The sequence below is a fragment of the Camelus dromedarius genome, chromosome 4 (assembly GCF_036321535.1).
Source record: "Camelus dromedarius isolate mCamDro1 chromosome 4, mCamDro1.pat, whole genome shotgun sequence".
Classification (NCBI taxonomy): Eukaryota; Metazoa; Chordata; class Mammalia; order Artiodactyla; family Camelidae; genus Camelus; species Camelus dromedarius.
Genome location: NC_087439.1, coordinates 74,089,911 through 74,107,401, shown reverse-complemented (window position 1 = coordinate 74,107,401; position 17,491 = coordinate 74,089,911). Strand labels below are relative to the sequence as shown.

Sequence of the window (17,491 nt, the reverse complement as noted above, 5' to 3'; positions counted from 1 at the left end):
ACTATTATGGTAATAAGCTTGGGAGAGGTCAAGTTTTGAGAGGTAGTGTTATAATGTAGTGATTCAGTGACAGGAGTGGTGGGGCTTTGGATTCTGACTCTGCTGTGTACCCCAAAGGGAGTTGTATAACCTCTGTTTTCGATCCCCAAAATAAGGATGATAGCATTTACTACTTCGGGCTATTGATCAATTGAGATGATATGCACAAAAGCCCTAGCACAAAACCCACATTCAGTAGGTACTCACTGATGTTGTTTTACTGAGATCTGTTTCCACGTAATAGTAAGAATGTTGATTAACTTTATTTATAATACAAATATAGTCACACAAAAACTGCAGTTTAATTTAGTCTTTCTTATGGTACTAGTTACTTTGGATTTATTAGCTTGGTCTGGGTACAGCTTATTTGATTGTGAACTCAGAATGCAAGCTTTCCTTTAGCTTGTTCCTTTTCCCTTGGAGAAAGTGGACATGAACAATGTCCACTGTAGGAGAATGCCTTGGAAAATAACCTTGACAAGTCTGCATTGTTCTAATGGCTTGGATGCCTTGACTATTGTGCTGACACATCTCTATTTATATGTGTATATATATATAGATGAATGTAAACTGAAGTTGAAAAGATGCATACCTGGTTGTTAATTTGACTTGCAAGGAGTGGGAGGGTTGAGTGGATGGAAGAGTAGAGAAATGTGTAAGACAAGTAAAAGAGGATATGAAAAAATTTGTACAAAAATGCGTATGATCACATTCATGCTATTATTTCTAAATCTCATACGAAAGGCGAAATTGGGTTTATACAGCTTAGAGGAAAGAAATGAGAGAAATAATGTCACAGAAATGGAAATAACCATACACAATTTTATTGAATATACAACATTTTTTGGTTTTTACTGGTTTAATAGATGTCAAGAATGTTTATTTGCTATATAAATCAAGCAGTATCTGGTCATATGAACCAACAGCATGGTTGTGGAAAGAACTTAAACTTACACATCTGAATCAGTCAGGAGAGTTTAGATTCTGCTATAGCAGCAAATGACCTCCAAATCTCTGGGGCTTTCAACAAAGGTTGCTTTCTTGCTCATGTTACCTGTTCATTGCAGATTGACTGCAGCTCTGCTGGACCTCATTTTCAAGATCCAGCCTCTATCTGGTGAACAATTAATTTTGTGGCAAAGGAAAATGAGATCATGGTAAGTATATACTTGCTCTTAAAACTTCCGTCCACAAGGGGTTCTTCCATTCATCTTTTACTGGCCTAAGCAAGTCACATGTCTGAGCCTGCAGTCAATGGGACAAGGATGTATTAACTCTCTCACGGGAGAGGACTGGTAAACATATCCCAGAGTAGGAAGATCTGGTTTATGACAGAGTATTTATGAAGTATTTCTATGTAATCATAGTAATGAATATTGTTAATGATTGGTGAGTAAGGGGAACTAATGATGAGAAACAAGAGAAAATACTTTTTTTCTAAATTAGTAAGTGCTTTTTTCTCATCCACTGGGTGTACAGGTAAGAGACACTCCTTTTGATTTTAATTTAGTTTCAGTCACAGATCGTAGACCATTCTTTACATTTTCAGAATAGAAACAAAAACTTCTTTTAATCTATATTTTGCAGATAGGAAAAATTAAGGTAGATGGGAGGGTAAGATTCAATTTTATACACAGATTTAATTTTTCTGAAGTTTAGAATTCACAGCAATCTGTTGATGAGAAATGTAACATTTATCAAAAATCAGAAAAATATTCCTTCCTTTAGAAATGATAGTCTGAAAATAATAGTGTTTGGTACTTTTTGCTTAGAGTTTAAGTATTTGCTCATAAAGAATCTTCCAAATAAATTCTGTCTGCAGCTGTAAGCTTAGTTATTGAAAACTCATTTTGGTTCGGAGAAACTTTAAAGAAAGCTCTGTAACCTTTCATTACACTAATTATAGCATTATACCATGTTTGTTGCTTATTATCTCACTTCACAGTTTAAATTAAATTTTAGTCCTTTGCTGCTGCTCAGAATTTCAGATGACTCCTGCAACACGTTTTCCCCCCCTAATCTTTCAAAAACAATTGTGACATTATCTGAACAGTTTCACCAGTACATTTTATATAGAACAGAGAATGGCAAAATTCCCAAGTGTAGTTCAACAGCTGTTGCTCCTCCACTTGGGTTAAGGGTAGAGGCAGCTGTATCCATGGTGACCTGTCTGAGTCAGTGAGGGTGGGAACTGTGGGATTCTCACTGGGGTTAATGACAGAGCAAATGCAATCCAGCTTTCACTAGACATTTGGCCTCAAAAGGAATTTTTTAGAATAAAGGACTCACTTTTTACAGCTTCTCACTTTTGTAAAGCAGGTGAACTTGTGCTTAACCACAGAGCTACACCTGAAAACTTATTTGGAACTAAAAAAAGGCTTGCAAAAGGGACCATATTTCACTCATGTCTTATATTTGAATTTCAAACATACATTACGATTTTGTGCTTATTTAAATATCACACTCTGCTTCTTTCACCCAAAAGATTTGATGTAGAATGCAACAGAGGCATATTAATAAGGTTAACAAAACAGCTATAAGACTAATACACCATGACCAAAGGAAAGGAGTGCATCAGAGAAAGAAATATGACTCTCTATGTTCTTCCAGTGGGTCCTATGATGCTGAAAAGCATTGATAAACTTCATGTCTTGGCAAAATTGGAGGAAGAACCCCCACCACATGCAGATGAATTAGATTAGGGGTATGTACCTGGGATGGGGGAGGGGAGGAGGACCATACCTCATATTCACTCTTGCATCACAAGTGTCAGGCTTTGAGAGTATGTTTGATTTGAAGAAGTTTATATTATAAAATCATATCTGGGAAACACTCAAGTTGTTAAATAAAATAAATAAATAAGAGAAACACATTTTCATGGGGCCTCACAGGTGCCATTCCAGTGGTACTTTTCATATGTGCCTTTGTGGCTTCTGCATCACTGGGGAGCATAACCATAACATGAGCTCCAACTCCAGGATCTGTGTCAAAGTAAGTTAATACACAGAAAATAAATCAACACTTCACTGTCTATTTTTATAAGACCTTTGCCCTGCACATACAGACTGTTCCCAGATGATTGGCCAGGGGCTCCTGATAGTGTCTCTTAGCCTCAGGGTCGGTGTGGGGTGATTCCTGAGGGGTAGTGTTAATGGACAGACCCCCGAGCTTTCTGTTTTCCTGCAGATAGTACAGGTTTCCCAACACCTGGACAAAGCAGCAGCCATTTGACACTGAAGAACATTGACTGCAATTAGAGATTTCTTAAATTTATCGCCTTCCAGTACTTTGAAGTTTCATTAAACTGGTGAATCTAGATCTGTCCTAAACAATTTGTAACTTCGCATTCTTCTAGGACTGTTATCATGGAGTGGAGTGTACTGTACTTAGAAATAAAGTTAGTTGAGTTTTATGTTTTAGTTACTGAAATTTCCTACGTAATTGCTGATATAAGGGACAAAGGAATATCTGTCAAGAAAAGATAAATCTTGAATCTTAATAGGATGTATTAGGTTTTGCTTATCTTTAATTGACTTAACATATATTTAGGATACTGTAATATTTATACTACAAATTACCCTGTAAATTGTTTTTTTCTTGAACTAACAAATAAAAATGATTACAATGTGTATTGGGGAGTTCTGTGACTGAATACAAAGATATATGTGACTCAACTGAAAATGCTGTACTGATGTTCAATGAATCAGTCAGTTTGAATTTATCAGGAGAACTGGCTTTTAATATTAAAATATTCTTTCTTACATATATGTGGATGAGAGGATAAATGTATTTCTTCATGCACTAATAAATCAGTTAGCTGCATACTACATCGTGATGAAAGAAAGGTAATGCTGGTATTAAGAGAAGAGGTCGTTGTGCCTAATGTGAGTGGTCCCAGATCAGAAGGAGTGGTTCTTCAGAATACATGAAGTCTCCAGGACCATCACAGGACATGCTCCTTATGAGAGTCTTGTGTAGCAGGAAGAGTACAAGCTTCAGAGTCACTGACTGGGACTCAAATCCTGGTTCTGTCACTTCTGGTTGGCTCTGACTTTGAGCAAACTAATTGACCCTTTGAATCCTTAGTTTCCTTATCTGTAAAGTGAAGTCAGAGTTCTTTGTAGAGGATTATCTGGTACATAGAAAGCAGTTTTCAGTTCCCTTCCCCAACTGTGATTTCCTGGTAGTGTATGGGAAGTCTTAACATTCTCACTGGATTTTTCTTAGGCCCAGGGTTCTGGAGTGACTAACTCGGGCTGGGACTACATTGATGTATCTGATCTCTGATTCGGGGCTAGGTATTTTTAGTTTTGCTGGATCTGGCTAGGTTCTCATCAGTTGTTTTTCAATCCAATTCTAGATTTCATGTTACTCGAGTTTATAAGCATCCTTCTAATTTTGCAACTGTTTGCTTTGGGTCTTCTCTGATTTTTGCCCTGGGATGGAACTCTAGACTCCTTGACAATGAGAAGTCCTCAGTAACAGAGCCATTTTTCTTTATCAGAAGTGGTTGTTTTATTCAGTCAGAGGACTGAAAAAGTGCAGATTCTGCCCACAAATATTCATTGAGCACCTACTCTGTGCTAGGCGTGATTCTGGGAGCTGAAGATACAGTAGTGAACAAAACAGACAAGGTCTTTATGCACATGGGGATTATGTTCTCCATTTCAGTGGGGCAGAGACAGGAGGTCAGCATGACAGAGTATATAAGTAAGCAATTCCATGGACAGGACAGTTTATTTACAGTCATAAAATCCTATAAGAAACAAAACAGAATAATATGAATAATATGGTTTGTGTGTCGGGGTGAAGGGGCAACTTGAGATTTGTGGTCAGAGAAGGACTCTCTGAGGTGGTGACATTTGAATTGACAATTTATGGTTCTTATTCACATCCTTTCCTTCTCTCCCCAACCCCCAACTTCCATTTTGCCCATCAAGTGATTGCCACATTACTTGGTGAAAGATTGGGAGGCAGGAATTGTGGGTGATAGTAATTTGGAAAGAGGGGGTTGTTCATGGAGGGGTAGGAATGTGTCTATGGCTGCTGAACTAACTGAATCTGTCTAAACCTTTCTCTCAGTTTTGGGAATGGGGCCACAGAGCAGAATCTGTGCCTGGGAAGGAGCAGGTTCAATGGAAGGGTTTATTTTTTATTTTATTTTTAAAAATTATTTAACTGCAAACATGAATATCAGGAGAAGTCTTCTGAGCTTATGCTAGAAGACAACAGTATGAAAGACTATATTCTTAGAGTAGAATGAATTAGACAACAGCCTTAACGAACAGACACTTAGAGCAAAGGTTCAGGTGTGTATGTGTATGTGTGTGTGTGTGTGTGTGTGTGTGTGTTTGCCTTCAGATGATGGTGAGAGAGAAGCCTGCTAAGGAAGAAAAGAGATGAATCCAACTGCCCATCATCTAATTGAAACACAAAAAATTTTATATACTATATGCTATACTTTCTGGCTTTGTGTGTGTGTGTGTGTGTGTGTGTGTGTGTGTGTGTGATGATCACTGACCTTAAATGTTAGTAAGGTGACACTGATTTTAATATTAAAAAATTATTATCAGGATGGTATACACAAGCCATTTACATGGGAAATCCCTGTAAATGATGCTAATATCATAGAACAAGATATTGAGTGAGATAACTGCAGTTTTAAATTTCTCTGAGGACACTCCAAGAATGGAATTTTTATTTGGGTAACCAAGAAAAATAAAGCTCTGAAAGCAACTGTAGAAGACAGAAATAAAACAGTATTAGTTGAATATCAAAGAAAAAAATGGTACTTTAAAATAGGTTATATTTGTGAATTTAGCAAGTAAAATTCTTCCTATTATGAGATAGATGGGAATTCCCTGAACTAATGGAGAAGAAGGACATGTATTGTTCTTTCAAGTCTAGGTGCCCTTTTATTTCCTTTTACTTCCTTCCATTTGTGGGTTATAAAGGCAGATTAGTTGAAAGGACATTTTTAATTGAGTTTCCCCTCCTCTCTTTCACATATGAGAAAGAAAGAAAAAGCATTGCTATTGTGGATGCAATTCTCAGGGTTTCACTAGAGGGTAGTGTTGGTTCTAAAACGAGAGGTTGCTAATCTGGTATGTTCATTACTAGGCTGCATTTATATTTAAAGAAAAGGTAAAAATCAGGCCTTTTCAGTCTTCCCTCAAAGTTGGTAAATGTCAAGTCTGAAAACTCCCAAGGGCCTCATCCAGTTCTGGCTGCTTGCAGCCCCAGAGGAGCGAGATAAAGTGAAGAGATTACTGGAGGAGTTAAGTGGCAAGTTCTAATTTCAGCTCCTGCACTAACTAGTAGACAAGAAACTGAAATTTTCTGGGCCTTTATCTCATCTGTACAATAAAAGGGCTGCATCAGATAATCCCTAAATCTCTTTGCATCTCTAAAAGTCTGATATTCTAACAAATTGTGAGTCAGAAAGCCTGAAGAATTTCTCATGTTCTTGGCTGAAGGAACAAATAACACCCCAAATTATACAATTGTTAATAATTAAATTATAATTTAATGTATAAGCGAGGCTTAACATAGGTTCTAATATTAAAAAAGCCTTTAAATTAAAATGTCAAATCTTCTGTCCTACTAGGAGACATCAGAGCTATCCTTTTCTCATCTGAGTATTCTGCAGGTAATTTCAGTGCCTTAATGCATCATTCAAGGATATCTCCCCTCTTGGTTGCTAACTTGCTGGAAATGAGCTAAATATGTTTATATAGGATTATCTAAAGAAAGGAAGTTGAACCACTTTCAAATAGGGATGTTTTAGGATAGAGACTAAATCCCTCACCTCACCTTGTACTTAGCATCCATCACATCTGTGAGGAGTCACTCTCCAGAGGGGTTTAGTTGGTTCAGTTTCCTATTACCTTCACTTCTTTTATGTGATTCTCTTTTCATGTCACATTTTTTCACATTGCAGAGTGAACTGAAGATCTTTTCACGGAACTTGAAGCAGATTACCCAACTCTAGGATCCCAGTAAACCCTGGTTTATCTCAGCACGGACTTAACTTCTAAAGGTGAGAGTCTGCAGTTAACCCCTGATGGTGGGAAGCTGCACTCCGCGTCACGCCAAAGGCTTTGACACTGATACTCAGCATCCCGTTTCCTTGACATTGCTTTGCTTTAAAACGAAGTTTTTCTTTCCCCCTCCCCCATCCCCTGATTTTGTTGCGTCTTCAGGTTCGTTTCCAGCATCTAAACTTCCAAAATATACACCGAGCGCCTCCGGGTGCGCACACGCGCGCACGCGCTCACACCTCGCTCTAGTACACGAGCCCCGCTGGGCCGGCTCCCAGTGAGAGAACACATTCCATTCTTCGCGCTCGGGCACACCCCTCCGCAGTGGGGATTGGTCGGCCGACTCCCCCTCGGCGAGGCGAGGCTCCTAAGAGGCCCAGACGGCTGCCAATCCCCACGGGCTGTCAAAACAAGTCTTCCCTCCCTGTCACAACAGAGCGGAGTGGAGGTCGCCGCCGCCGCCGCCGCCGCCGCCGCCGCCGCTCTTCCTGGGGCCGCTGCGTCGCCGTCCGCGGGCAGGTGGAGGGTGCGCCGGGCCGCGGTCTCCGGCCTTGTCTCCTTTCAGGCCGCGCGCGTCCCGGCCTCGGAAGCCGCCGGGCCAGGCGCCCGGTGCCTTTTGTCTGGCGCAGAGCGGGCGTTTGCATCACATTTCGGACACCTCCCTCTCCTGTTCGCCTCTTCTTCTCCCTCCCGCTCACATCTTTTCCCCACCGCCGCTGCCGTCCCCCAGTGGACTGCCGGCCTCCTGGACCAGAGCCCACGGACGTCTCGACCCGAGCAATGTCTCCTCTCTAGAAAGTTGCCGCCGCCGCCCGGCGGTGAAACAAAGTCTGGCGGGGCCGCCACCCGGTGCGTGAGCGCACCCGTGCCCAGCGGCTGGACTCCGCTGCCGGGCGTGCCGCCTCGCCCGGGGGAGCCCGAAACGCGCTCGGCCATGGCCGAGGGAGCAGCCGGCAGGGACGGTCCCGTGCCGCCAGACGTGGCCGGGGGCGAAGAGGACCCCCGAGTGGGCCCAGACGCCACCTCCGGGGATGGCTTGGCGGCCGCCCCTGGGGGCCGGTGGAGGGACCGTCGCAGTGGGGTCGCGCTGCCCGGTGCTGCAGCGGCCCCGGCGGACTGCGAGGCCGGCCTCCTGGAGGCGGCGCGGGCGACCCCCCGGCGTAGCAGCATCATCAAGGTAAGCGAGGCCGCGCCGCCCCGGGAGCGTGGCTGTGGGTGGTGAGTGGGTCGGGATATACGGTGTCCGGAGGCATCTCAGGCTTGGCATTGTTTTCTCCCATCTCTTTCATTACTAATCCTTCCTTCCTCGTCCGGAGGTTCCCAGACTCAGCTCTTGGCGGTGGAAGCAGAAGTGACTTTTTTTCCTGATAGCGAAGGAAAAGTTCCGTTCTGCGTCTTTGTGTTTTAATGGATGCGTTTCCTCATTTTCCCTGAAAGCTTCGCTAAACCGTTGATGAGGAGGGAGAACTCAATATAAACGCAGACCCGCAGGATGGTTGTGCACTGCTCTCCAATGAAAAGTTAGCTTTTCCCCCACAGTAAAGGAAATGCAGTTTACTCTCAAGTGAAAAAACAAAAACAAAAAAACACCAACAATAAAAACCCCAAACCCTCAGGACTCAAATGGTCCTGACATCTCTCGGAGTGTGAAATTTCCCCCCGTAGGCAGGCAGAGTTTTCTTTGGACGCTGCGGCAAAGTAAAGAGCGATGGTGAAGTCCAGAGTTTCCGCGCTGCGGAAATCGCAACCGGAAAACAGTCAATCCACCAAGCAACATTCCGGGTCATTGTGGTTACCACCACATCCAGGGAAAACGCTTCCCGACCCTTCAGCCACCAGTCACGGTTTCCCTCCATCCATTTGACAGGAAATTTGTAAGCCTCGCCCCTTTCCTATCTCTTCATGTTTTCCTTACACTTGGGGCTTTTTTCCTATTTAGTATTTTATCTTGGGTGCATGACATTGGGATAAGGTCTCCTAGAAGTCAAAACCCTCCCACAGGCTTTGGGAAAGGGCCTCTTAGCATAAATGCATGTGGCTAATCTTGCGTATGTGACATTAAAATCTACTTTGGTAGAGCTATCGGTATGAAACTACTTATATATTAAAATAAGCCAAAGATGATAGTGAAAGGTGGACTTGGAACTGCTTAGGATTCAGCGTACTTGGTGTGCTAATACATTTAAAACGCTTGTTCAGGTTTAAATTGTATACACCACATAATACATATCTCTTTCTCAATCTCTAAATTGGAGCTCCTCCTGCCAGTGTGGGTAGACTGCTCCCACAGTCCATCCACCTAGTTCCAAGTATGGTCTAAGCTTTTCCCCAATCCTGACACACAGAAGTTTAAAACCGAACAGGGAGATTTCTATATTAAAAGAAGAGTGGGCGGTTGTTGCAAATGACTTATAGTAGTTTTGTTATTTTGTGACTTTCAGATTATGTGAAGAGGAGTGTTCTGTTCTGGGTGTGAATTTGGATAAAATGGAAATGATCGTTGTTTTTTCTTTTTAACCCACAGGTCAGAAAGTATATTGTTTTGAACCCCCCCCCCCAAAAAAAATCACAGTTAGGCAATGTACATTTTGGATTCTAAGATATAGAGAGTACACATGTTGTGTGAAAACAAGAGCCACAAGAAAGTTTAAAATAGAGCATCATAAAAAGCAGTGGGCTTTTCATGTTGTAAAAATAAAAGTAACAGAGTGTAAAGAATATACAAATCCTTATGCTAAATTTTCAGTTTTTAAATTTTAGTATGTGCTTTTTGATATTCTCAGAAGGGTCTTTGCTGAGTAATGGTGACTTTTTTTTCTTGAACTATAATTGATTTACAATATTGTTAGTTTTTGAAGTTTCTTTTTGTGACAAAAAGGAGGGAGGCAACAGAATAGCAGCTTGATCCTTTTCCTATTTAATAGGAAAATAAACAGTTAATAAATGGTGTTTAAAATTAAAGATACAAGAAAATGAAATCAGTTATTATTTTAGATTAGCTTTAATTGGAAAAGTAACATATGCACAGGATAAAAACAAATGTTGCAAAGGAGTATAAAGGTAAAACTCCCAGCCACTCCATATTCCCACTTACTTAGTCCACTCCCATAACTGCTAACACTTTCTTATGTATCCTTCTGGAAATATTCCAAGTATGTAAAAGCATGTGTATCTGTCCATATCTGTGGTGAACGATTGATGCGGCTGATTTATGTAATAAAATTTGGCTAGAGTTTTACAGACCTCATAGCTTCAGATTTGCTCCAAACATTTTGATGCCTAGAAGGTTGTCTAAGGTCATTGTGATGAGTCAGTTAAATTTCAAGGACAACCTTGTAGGTCATTGGTGGTCAGTGGTTCTTGGGGTCTATTCCCAGAGGTCTTCATTTTCTTCCATTTTCTTCATTTTCTTTCTTGGGGAAAGAGGCAGGTGGTGGGCTCTATTCTACTCCCTCTGTGAGGTCAAGGACCCTTCTGTTAACATCTTGAATCTGCCGCCCTGTGGTTTATTCACTGTAGCATAATAAAAATGAGAGTTTCTAAAAAAGTCTAGATCATATAAGGAATCAGTAGCATATGTTCTGTATTGAGAAAAAAGATGCATTCTTCATCGTTTTGCCAAGAGTTCTTTTTATTTGGCATTGAAACATATATGAAAAGAAAGGCTTTAGTACATTTTAAGTTAATCAAACTATTACATGTTGTTCCAAATAGCCTTAGTACAATGATAATTGATATTCATGATCATAACACTGAACCACTGAAAGATTGTGAATCATGAAATATTAAATTCCTTTCAGCTCAATTTTGGGTATTGTTTCCATTCTAATTTGACTGCTAATTCTCCATGAATTTGAATATTAGATAAAACAGAACAGTGCATTTCTCTTATCATGCCAGAAACCAGACTGTCTTGTATATTAATAAAATGAATGTTTTTAGTAAATTTGCCCTCCCTAATTTGTGAAAACATGTGTTTAATTGAGAAAATTTCCTTCTGAGCTGATGAAAACAATGGCAACATTTATCTTTATATATCTTTGGAAAGTCTTCATTCGACTATGATTGTTTCTTCCCTTATATGCCCAGTTCTAAGTTTTAAAAAATTTAATGTGAGAATTAAACTAAGTTCTCTTTAACCTGTCCATTTTTCCCTGTGTTTTTCTGCGTGATTATTTTTGACAGCATTGACATTGATAAATGTTGCATGTTTTTTGGTAAGTGCATTGTTGTATATACCACAATATTGCACTAGACTCCATCTTAATTGCTTCTTCATGACTAGTGGTTTAAAATGACAAATCAATTACATGCAAGATTGATACTATCTAACAATTATATACTATTCTCCATTCAAATATATTTCTACTTAAGAAATTAGACCATTTATCTATCTCATACTTAGTATCAAATTTATACATTTAAAATATTCAACGTTTTATAGTTTATAGCTCTGTAATAGAAATTTCTGGAAATAGAAAGGAGTGTAGCTTATTCCCTATACTAGATGGTAGGAATTGAGATACATACATGTTTTAAAAATAGCAGTTGATTTGTCTTCCAATATATATATATATCTCACATATAATCGTTTTTTCCATTTCCTTTTGATTCTACATAAGTGTGAATTCTCTAGAAGAAATTATCACTCAGATCCCGTGGACATAGGTGTGTGGGATGAGGATAGGAATTGGAAATAAGGTGCTGAGACGTGCACTGAAGCAGCTAAAGTAATGACTTCCGTGTTGTTTGTGTCTCTTATTTTATATCATGGCCAGTTATTCTGTCATGTTTATTGTGGGGCTGTTGTAGTGGGTTTCTGAGCTGTAGCCTCAAAGATGCACCTTGGGTACCTGTTGACCCAAATCAAAATTTTGGTACTCCTCAGAGGGGCAAAGGAAATTTTTTTCACTTCATGAAGTGCTGCCTACTATGAGTCAGGTACTATACTGAGAGCTTCCATTCATTATATCACTTAATCCTCATAGCAAACTCTCTACAGTAGAGAAGGGAGGCACAGAGAGCTACTAATGCTATGTGGAGTCAGGACTCATACCCATGTCTGTTTACCATGAGAACTTGTGGTCTCATGCTGATTCTCAGATGCAGGAAGCCCACAATCCATGACTACTTTTTAGATTAGAAACAACATGAACATCCAAGAAAGTGGCAGATTATTGGGACCCCCCAAACCATCCTTTCTCAGCTCCACCGTCTCCCCATTTCAGAACACCTGGATATGGATGACTCTGGAAAGGGATTGCAAACTCTCCTGCCTTTTGTCATTGTGTTAGGCCTACACTGTATTTGAAAAGGCATAGCAGCTTGGCAGATGTTCGACTCATCAGTGTATGGAGGGCGCATCTCCTCTCTTATACCAGGCCCACTTCTCCTGTGCCCATGCAGACAGTTGAGTTTGTGAAGGACTGTATTCTCTTTTAGATTGATGTAAATATCATAGGATATTTAGGGCATAGGAATATGAGTTATTCTAGAGGAGTGATTAAATAGGGTATCTTGAGTAGGAGCTTTGAAAACATTTTTTTATAGAGACAGCTATGAAGGGAATTAATTGTGATTGAAAAATAACTCAAAACTTTTAGACATTGGTCTGGGAGTTAATCAGCATTTATAGACTCTTTTGCCTGTAGAAATACATGTTAAAAGTTCCAAGTAAGCGACTCCTGGGTGAATTTTGGGTAAGCAACCCGATTGTACAGTGGAGCTGGCCAGCCTCTGCTGGGTACCATGAGCATGTCCTGGTGACTCCAGTTGTAGGTGCTCCTGAGGTTTGATTCATAAATAGCATTGAACTTCTTGTCTGGATTTGTTTTATTACCCAGTAACTTCAGTCAGAGTGTTTACTTTCCCTGAAATTGCCATAGAAACATGGTCACATTTCACCTTAGAAGTGGTTGCTTCTCATTGTAGTGCCTTTCTGATGTGATTTATTATAGCATCTCTCAAGAGAATTCAGAATAATATTTAGATAAGGAGCCTCGTCATATTTTGATGAAAGATTTTAGCAGTACGTGTTGATTAATGCTTGCTAATACTATCAGAATTTACACCAATTTTTTCCTTTTTGGAAAACATATTAAGGTTTAAAAAGTAGAAATTAATTGCATACCTACTGAGGAATCAAACATACATTGCAATTAAGACGGAAGAGTGGTTATCCTAGCCTTTACCTTTTCACAGTAAACAGGTGATTAAATTTTGTACAGTAAAATGTCAATTGAACATTTATTGCCAAATAACACCACAGGCACAACTGGGTGTAATGAAAAGATATCAAGAAACAGCCGACTTTACCTTTGGTGCTACTGAACTAACAATCCATTAATGCTTCTAGGTAATAATGCCAGAGTAACTGGTCAGGCAGTGGGCTGGGGAGTAATCAAAGAAAGAATTGCAGCAGGCTTCCCTGCCCACCCCTCCACCCCTGGCTCCCCACCCCAGTGACTTCTGTTCAACTTTAACAACTGAACATTAAACATAACTCCATTTTGGGGAGCAGTGTCTAAACTGAGATATGTATAAGATTGTACATCAAAACAAATTATCCAGCTTAAAATGACTAAACAGAAGTAAAAGGCAGGAGTAAAGTTATTTTTTGAGTTTCCCATTGGTATCTCAGTACCAGTAAATGACCCATTGGTTATTAAATGAGGAGGGAGAATAATCTGATTGCACTTCCAATCTAAATCTAGTAAACCTATCACAGCAGAACCTGTCAGTTTGACAAAATCTCGTATTTTGATGTGTTCTAATAATGTAAAAAGATTTGTTTGTAGTTTTATCAAATCTTATTTATTTTTACATGCCAGTTCATCTTTGTATCCCAGTTCCTATAAGGTTTATGATAGAATATATTGTAATTCATGAATTTACTAAATTGACAATAAAAAAACTGGTTAGCTTCTATAATGACAACGTTCTGTCTTGTGTATTTCAGCTAACATTTGATGGCAGCAGAATTATAGTATGACAAAGTATTGGAATAGTCCCTTGGATTTACAATTGGATTTGATTTGTAGTTTAATCTGTAACATTTTATGTGGATGTGTTGAAAAAGGATATAATCTAGCATTTTCAATTTACCTCACTAATAATTAATCTAGCATCATTTTGAGATAAGTAAGATTGCACAGGTGAGTAGAAAAGAATCATTTTTTATATTATCATTATTGCTCTGGGAAGAAGAAAGGCAAGTTAATTTTGAAAAAAAAAAAAAGAAAAAAACAATCCATCCAAAACAAAACAACATAACAACTAAACTACTTTAGTAAGTGTGCTTAGTTCTCAAAGATTTCTTAATTTGTACTTGTGAATTTAGGAAAGTGTGTACGTATTACTGGCAAGGTTATTGTGTTTTTCCTTAACCATACAACTTTGTATTTAAAAGTTTAAAATACCTTTCAAAGATAATATTTGCTTTCTCAATTCCTTCACACTGACTTGTTCAAGAGCCTTTTAAAAGATGCTAAATCTGTACTAGACTAAGCACAGGCAGTATGTATAAGCAGGCAAACTTGTATTATTGCATTGTACCATGTAATGATTAGAAATGAAGGTGAGATTATATTCAGAACACCTTCCTTGTGAGACGTTGAGGAAGATAAATGTATAAGGAAGGTGAAGAGACAAAAGAACCCTTGGTACTGTTAGCTAGGACCAAGATGGCAGGGCAGAATGCTAGAAATGGACCTGATTGTGTTATAGGTGCTTTTCTCTAAGGCTCAAGTGATTTCAAACCAAAGCAGTCCAAATAAGCCCACATCCCCCATCCCAGATCTGACCGCCAAAGATGAGCCAGATCCTTCGGGCTAGAGAATAAGGAGTCAGCGGGAGGAGAATGTGTATCCCCTCTAAGCCTTTCTTGGCCCAGGCTGGCTCAGCAAAAGGGCAACTGTGTCGGAAGATCAAGTGTAAACTGCCCTGCTCTGCTCCCTTCAGGTCAGCCCGTTGTTGGGTTGAGGGGAGAAAGAGGAAACCACGCTGTGTGCACTCTGACTTTTACCTCCTTTGAAAACTTCATCTCCATAAAATAGAGTCTATCAATGTCCTTGAAGATGCAGTCTCAGTCATTATCATGACTAATTTTTGGAGGAGGCAGTAGGGGCAGAGGTGAGGGGTGGGAGGTTGGCAGAGTCTGTGCTCCCCCGGAAACTTGGATGCAAAGACATCATCAGCATTTGGTGAACTCCCCTTTTGAAATATTTTGGAATTATTGATTCCATGGTATAATTAAATATTATGTATTTAGAAATGTTATTAAAAGTGAAATGCTTTATTTTTATGTTTAATCTAATAGGTAAAACGCCCAGTACATCCTGAAGAGATATTCCTGTTGAGAAATGTCCTTTATAATAATAGCAAATGCTTATATAAGTTGTATTATGGGTCTGGCATTGTTCTAAGCACTTCATGTGTATGAGCTTAGTATTTTCAATTGTTATTTCCATTTTTACAGATGCAGAGATGTTATATGACTTGCCCAATGTCACATAGTTAGTAAATGGTAGAGTCAGGAAAAGGACCCAGATAGTCCAGCTCCAGAGGTTGTTTTTAATCTTGTATATCCTCTTAGATAATATTGATTTAAACCTTAGCTAGTACGCATGAAAGACAAGACATTATGTAGCTACCTTAAAAACCAAGTTTAGCTGACAAATCAAAAAGGAAATTCTGAAAACAATTTTGGGAAACTCTGTTAAGGATTCTTTGAATATATTTTTTATAATAATATACCAGTTTCATAACCTTTCTTGTAAAATTCCCATGACTTTACAATAATGTTGTACTTCATTTTCCCTTGAGGTGAGTTGAATTCCTGTTACTATATTTTTACTCTTTTACTAGAATTTGCATCTTTACCATGAAGCAAGAATTTATGATCCAACTTTGGTATAAATTATGCAGGCTAAGGATGGACTGTTAATCATTGCAACCTGATATGATTTATTTTATATTTGATAGCTTTGTCTTCCAGCATCAATAAATCAATAAATGTATCTGAGTTGCCAATCCAAGGAAGTTGCAATTTTGATAAGTGGTAGAGGATATGATGCTATATGATTAAGATTTCCACCTAATTACATTTGAGATGGGTATAGTTCATCACACATACAAGGAATATTTGAGGAATTCCATTAAACTGAAAGTCTATTTAATCATTTAGTTCCCTTTTTGGGGGAGAAATTCCAAAGTCAGTATGTGGGAAATTTAAATGCGTGATTATGTAATGAAATTACTGTGCTTGTGGCCACTTTATTGTGTTGAAGGTAATGAGTCCATTCTGCTATGCAGAGATACAGCACCACGCCAAATGGTACCCAGAGGTTTGTCCCCATCATTTGGATACTGGCCAGGTATTAAAGGCACAGTCAGCTCTCTTGTTGAAACACTCCTCATATGGCAGCTTTAATTATCTGTCTGTGGTTATGTTACATTATTGAAAAGATAAAGGACGTTGGCTTTTTCTTTCTCTTCTCTCTCTCTCTTTTCTTTTATTGCAGCATTTGTACGATAAGGTGTTTGGTCACATTCTTTTTTTTTTTTTTTAACAATAAGTCTTTCCCTGAACTTCTGAAACTTATGAGAAATATTTTTCCTAACACCTTCTCATGTTCAGTTAGTATGGAATCAAGCTGGTTTTGTGATAAATACAGTCGTGTGTACTTGTGTGTACACACACTAGACACATTGGAAGTCAGAAGCCTCAACATCAGGTGATCTTTTGGTTCCCAGCTTTCTGTCCTACAGGTGGGATGATAGTCTTTATCTTTGTCACAAAAGTAATTGCATGGGCTGTGAGAAGTCACACTCAGAGTATTAGCAGTTAAATTTGACCAGAAATTGAGATTTCTGTGGTTTGGGGAGAAGAGGAAGAAGGATGAATGTGTGTTAAAGAGAATGGAGTCAGATGGGATCATATTTATAAATGGACAGAGTAATAGCTCAACAGATGTCTCTACTTGGATCCTTCTGCCAGAAGTTGTTCATTTGGGAACTCAAATTTTTGGGATTTTCTTGGCTTTTTGGTTCTTGTGGAGATTCTTTTAACTTATTAACACCTCACACCTTAACATGCCCAACAGTAATTGCTCGGCACAGAGCCCTTTGGGCCTAGAGATTCCTGGGAAGGATCTAGCAAGGACTGGTCTAGGTTGGTGATGGGAATGCTTGGCATTAAAGACAAGCCTTGTCTGCTTTTCTGTTTTTCTAGGCCTAGCCCTAGGAAAGTCCAAGGAAATTTTTCATAGTTGCACCTTCAGCATGACATGGTCACCAGCACAGAGAAATGGGTTCTGATAAACAAGTGGTCATAGAAGTTGGTGTAATAGGACAGAAGTAGTTGTGAGTGCTGGAATTAGTCATCACAGCTTAAAACAAAAGACAAAAGATTC

General features: G+C 39.3%; 1 protein-coding gene across 1 annotated transcript in view; it reads left to right on the top strand.

Annotated features, from left to right (window-relative positions):
• The first annotated feature begins 7,571 nt into the window (after window positions 1-7,571).
• PLCL1 (phospholipase C like 1 (inactive)) overlaps window positions 7,572-17,491 on the top strand; it is a 294,860-nt gene continuing 284,940 nt past the window's right edge. The window contains exon 1 of the mRNA XM_031452062.2: window positions 7,572-8,256. Within this exon, the coding sequence (XP_031307922.2) occupies window positions 8,014-8,256 (243 nt within the window). The 5' untranslated portion in view covers window positions 7,572-8,013. The remainder of the gene's footprint in view (window positions 8,257-17,491) is intronic.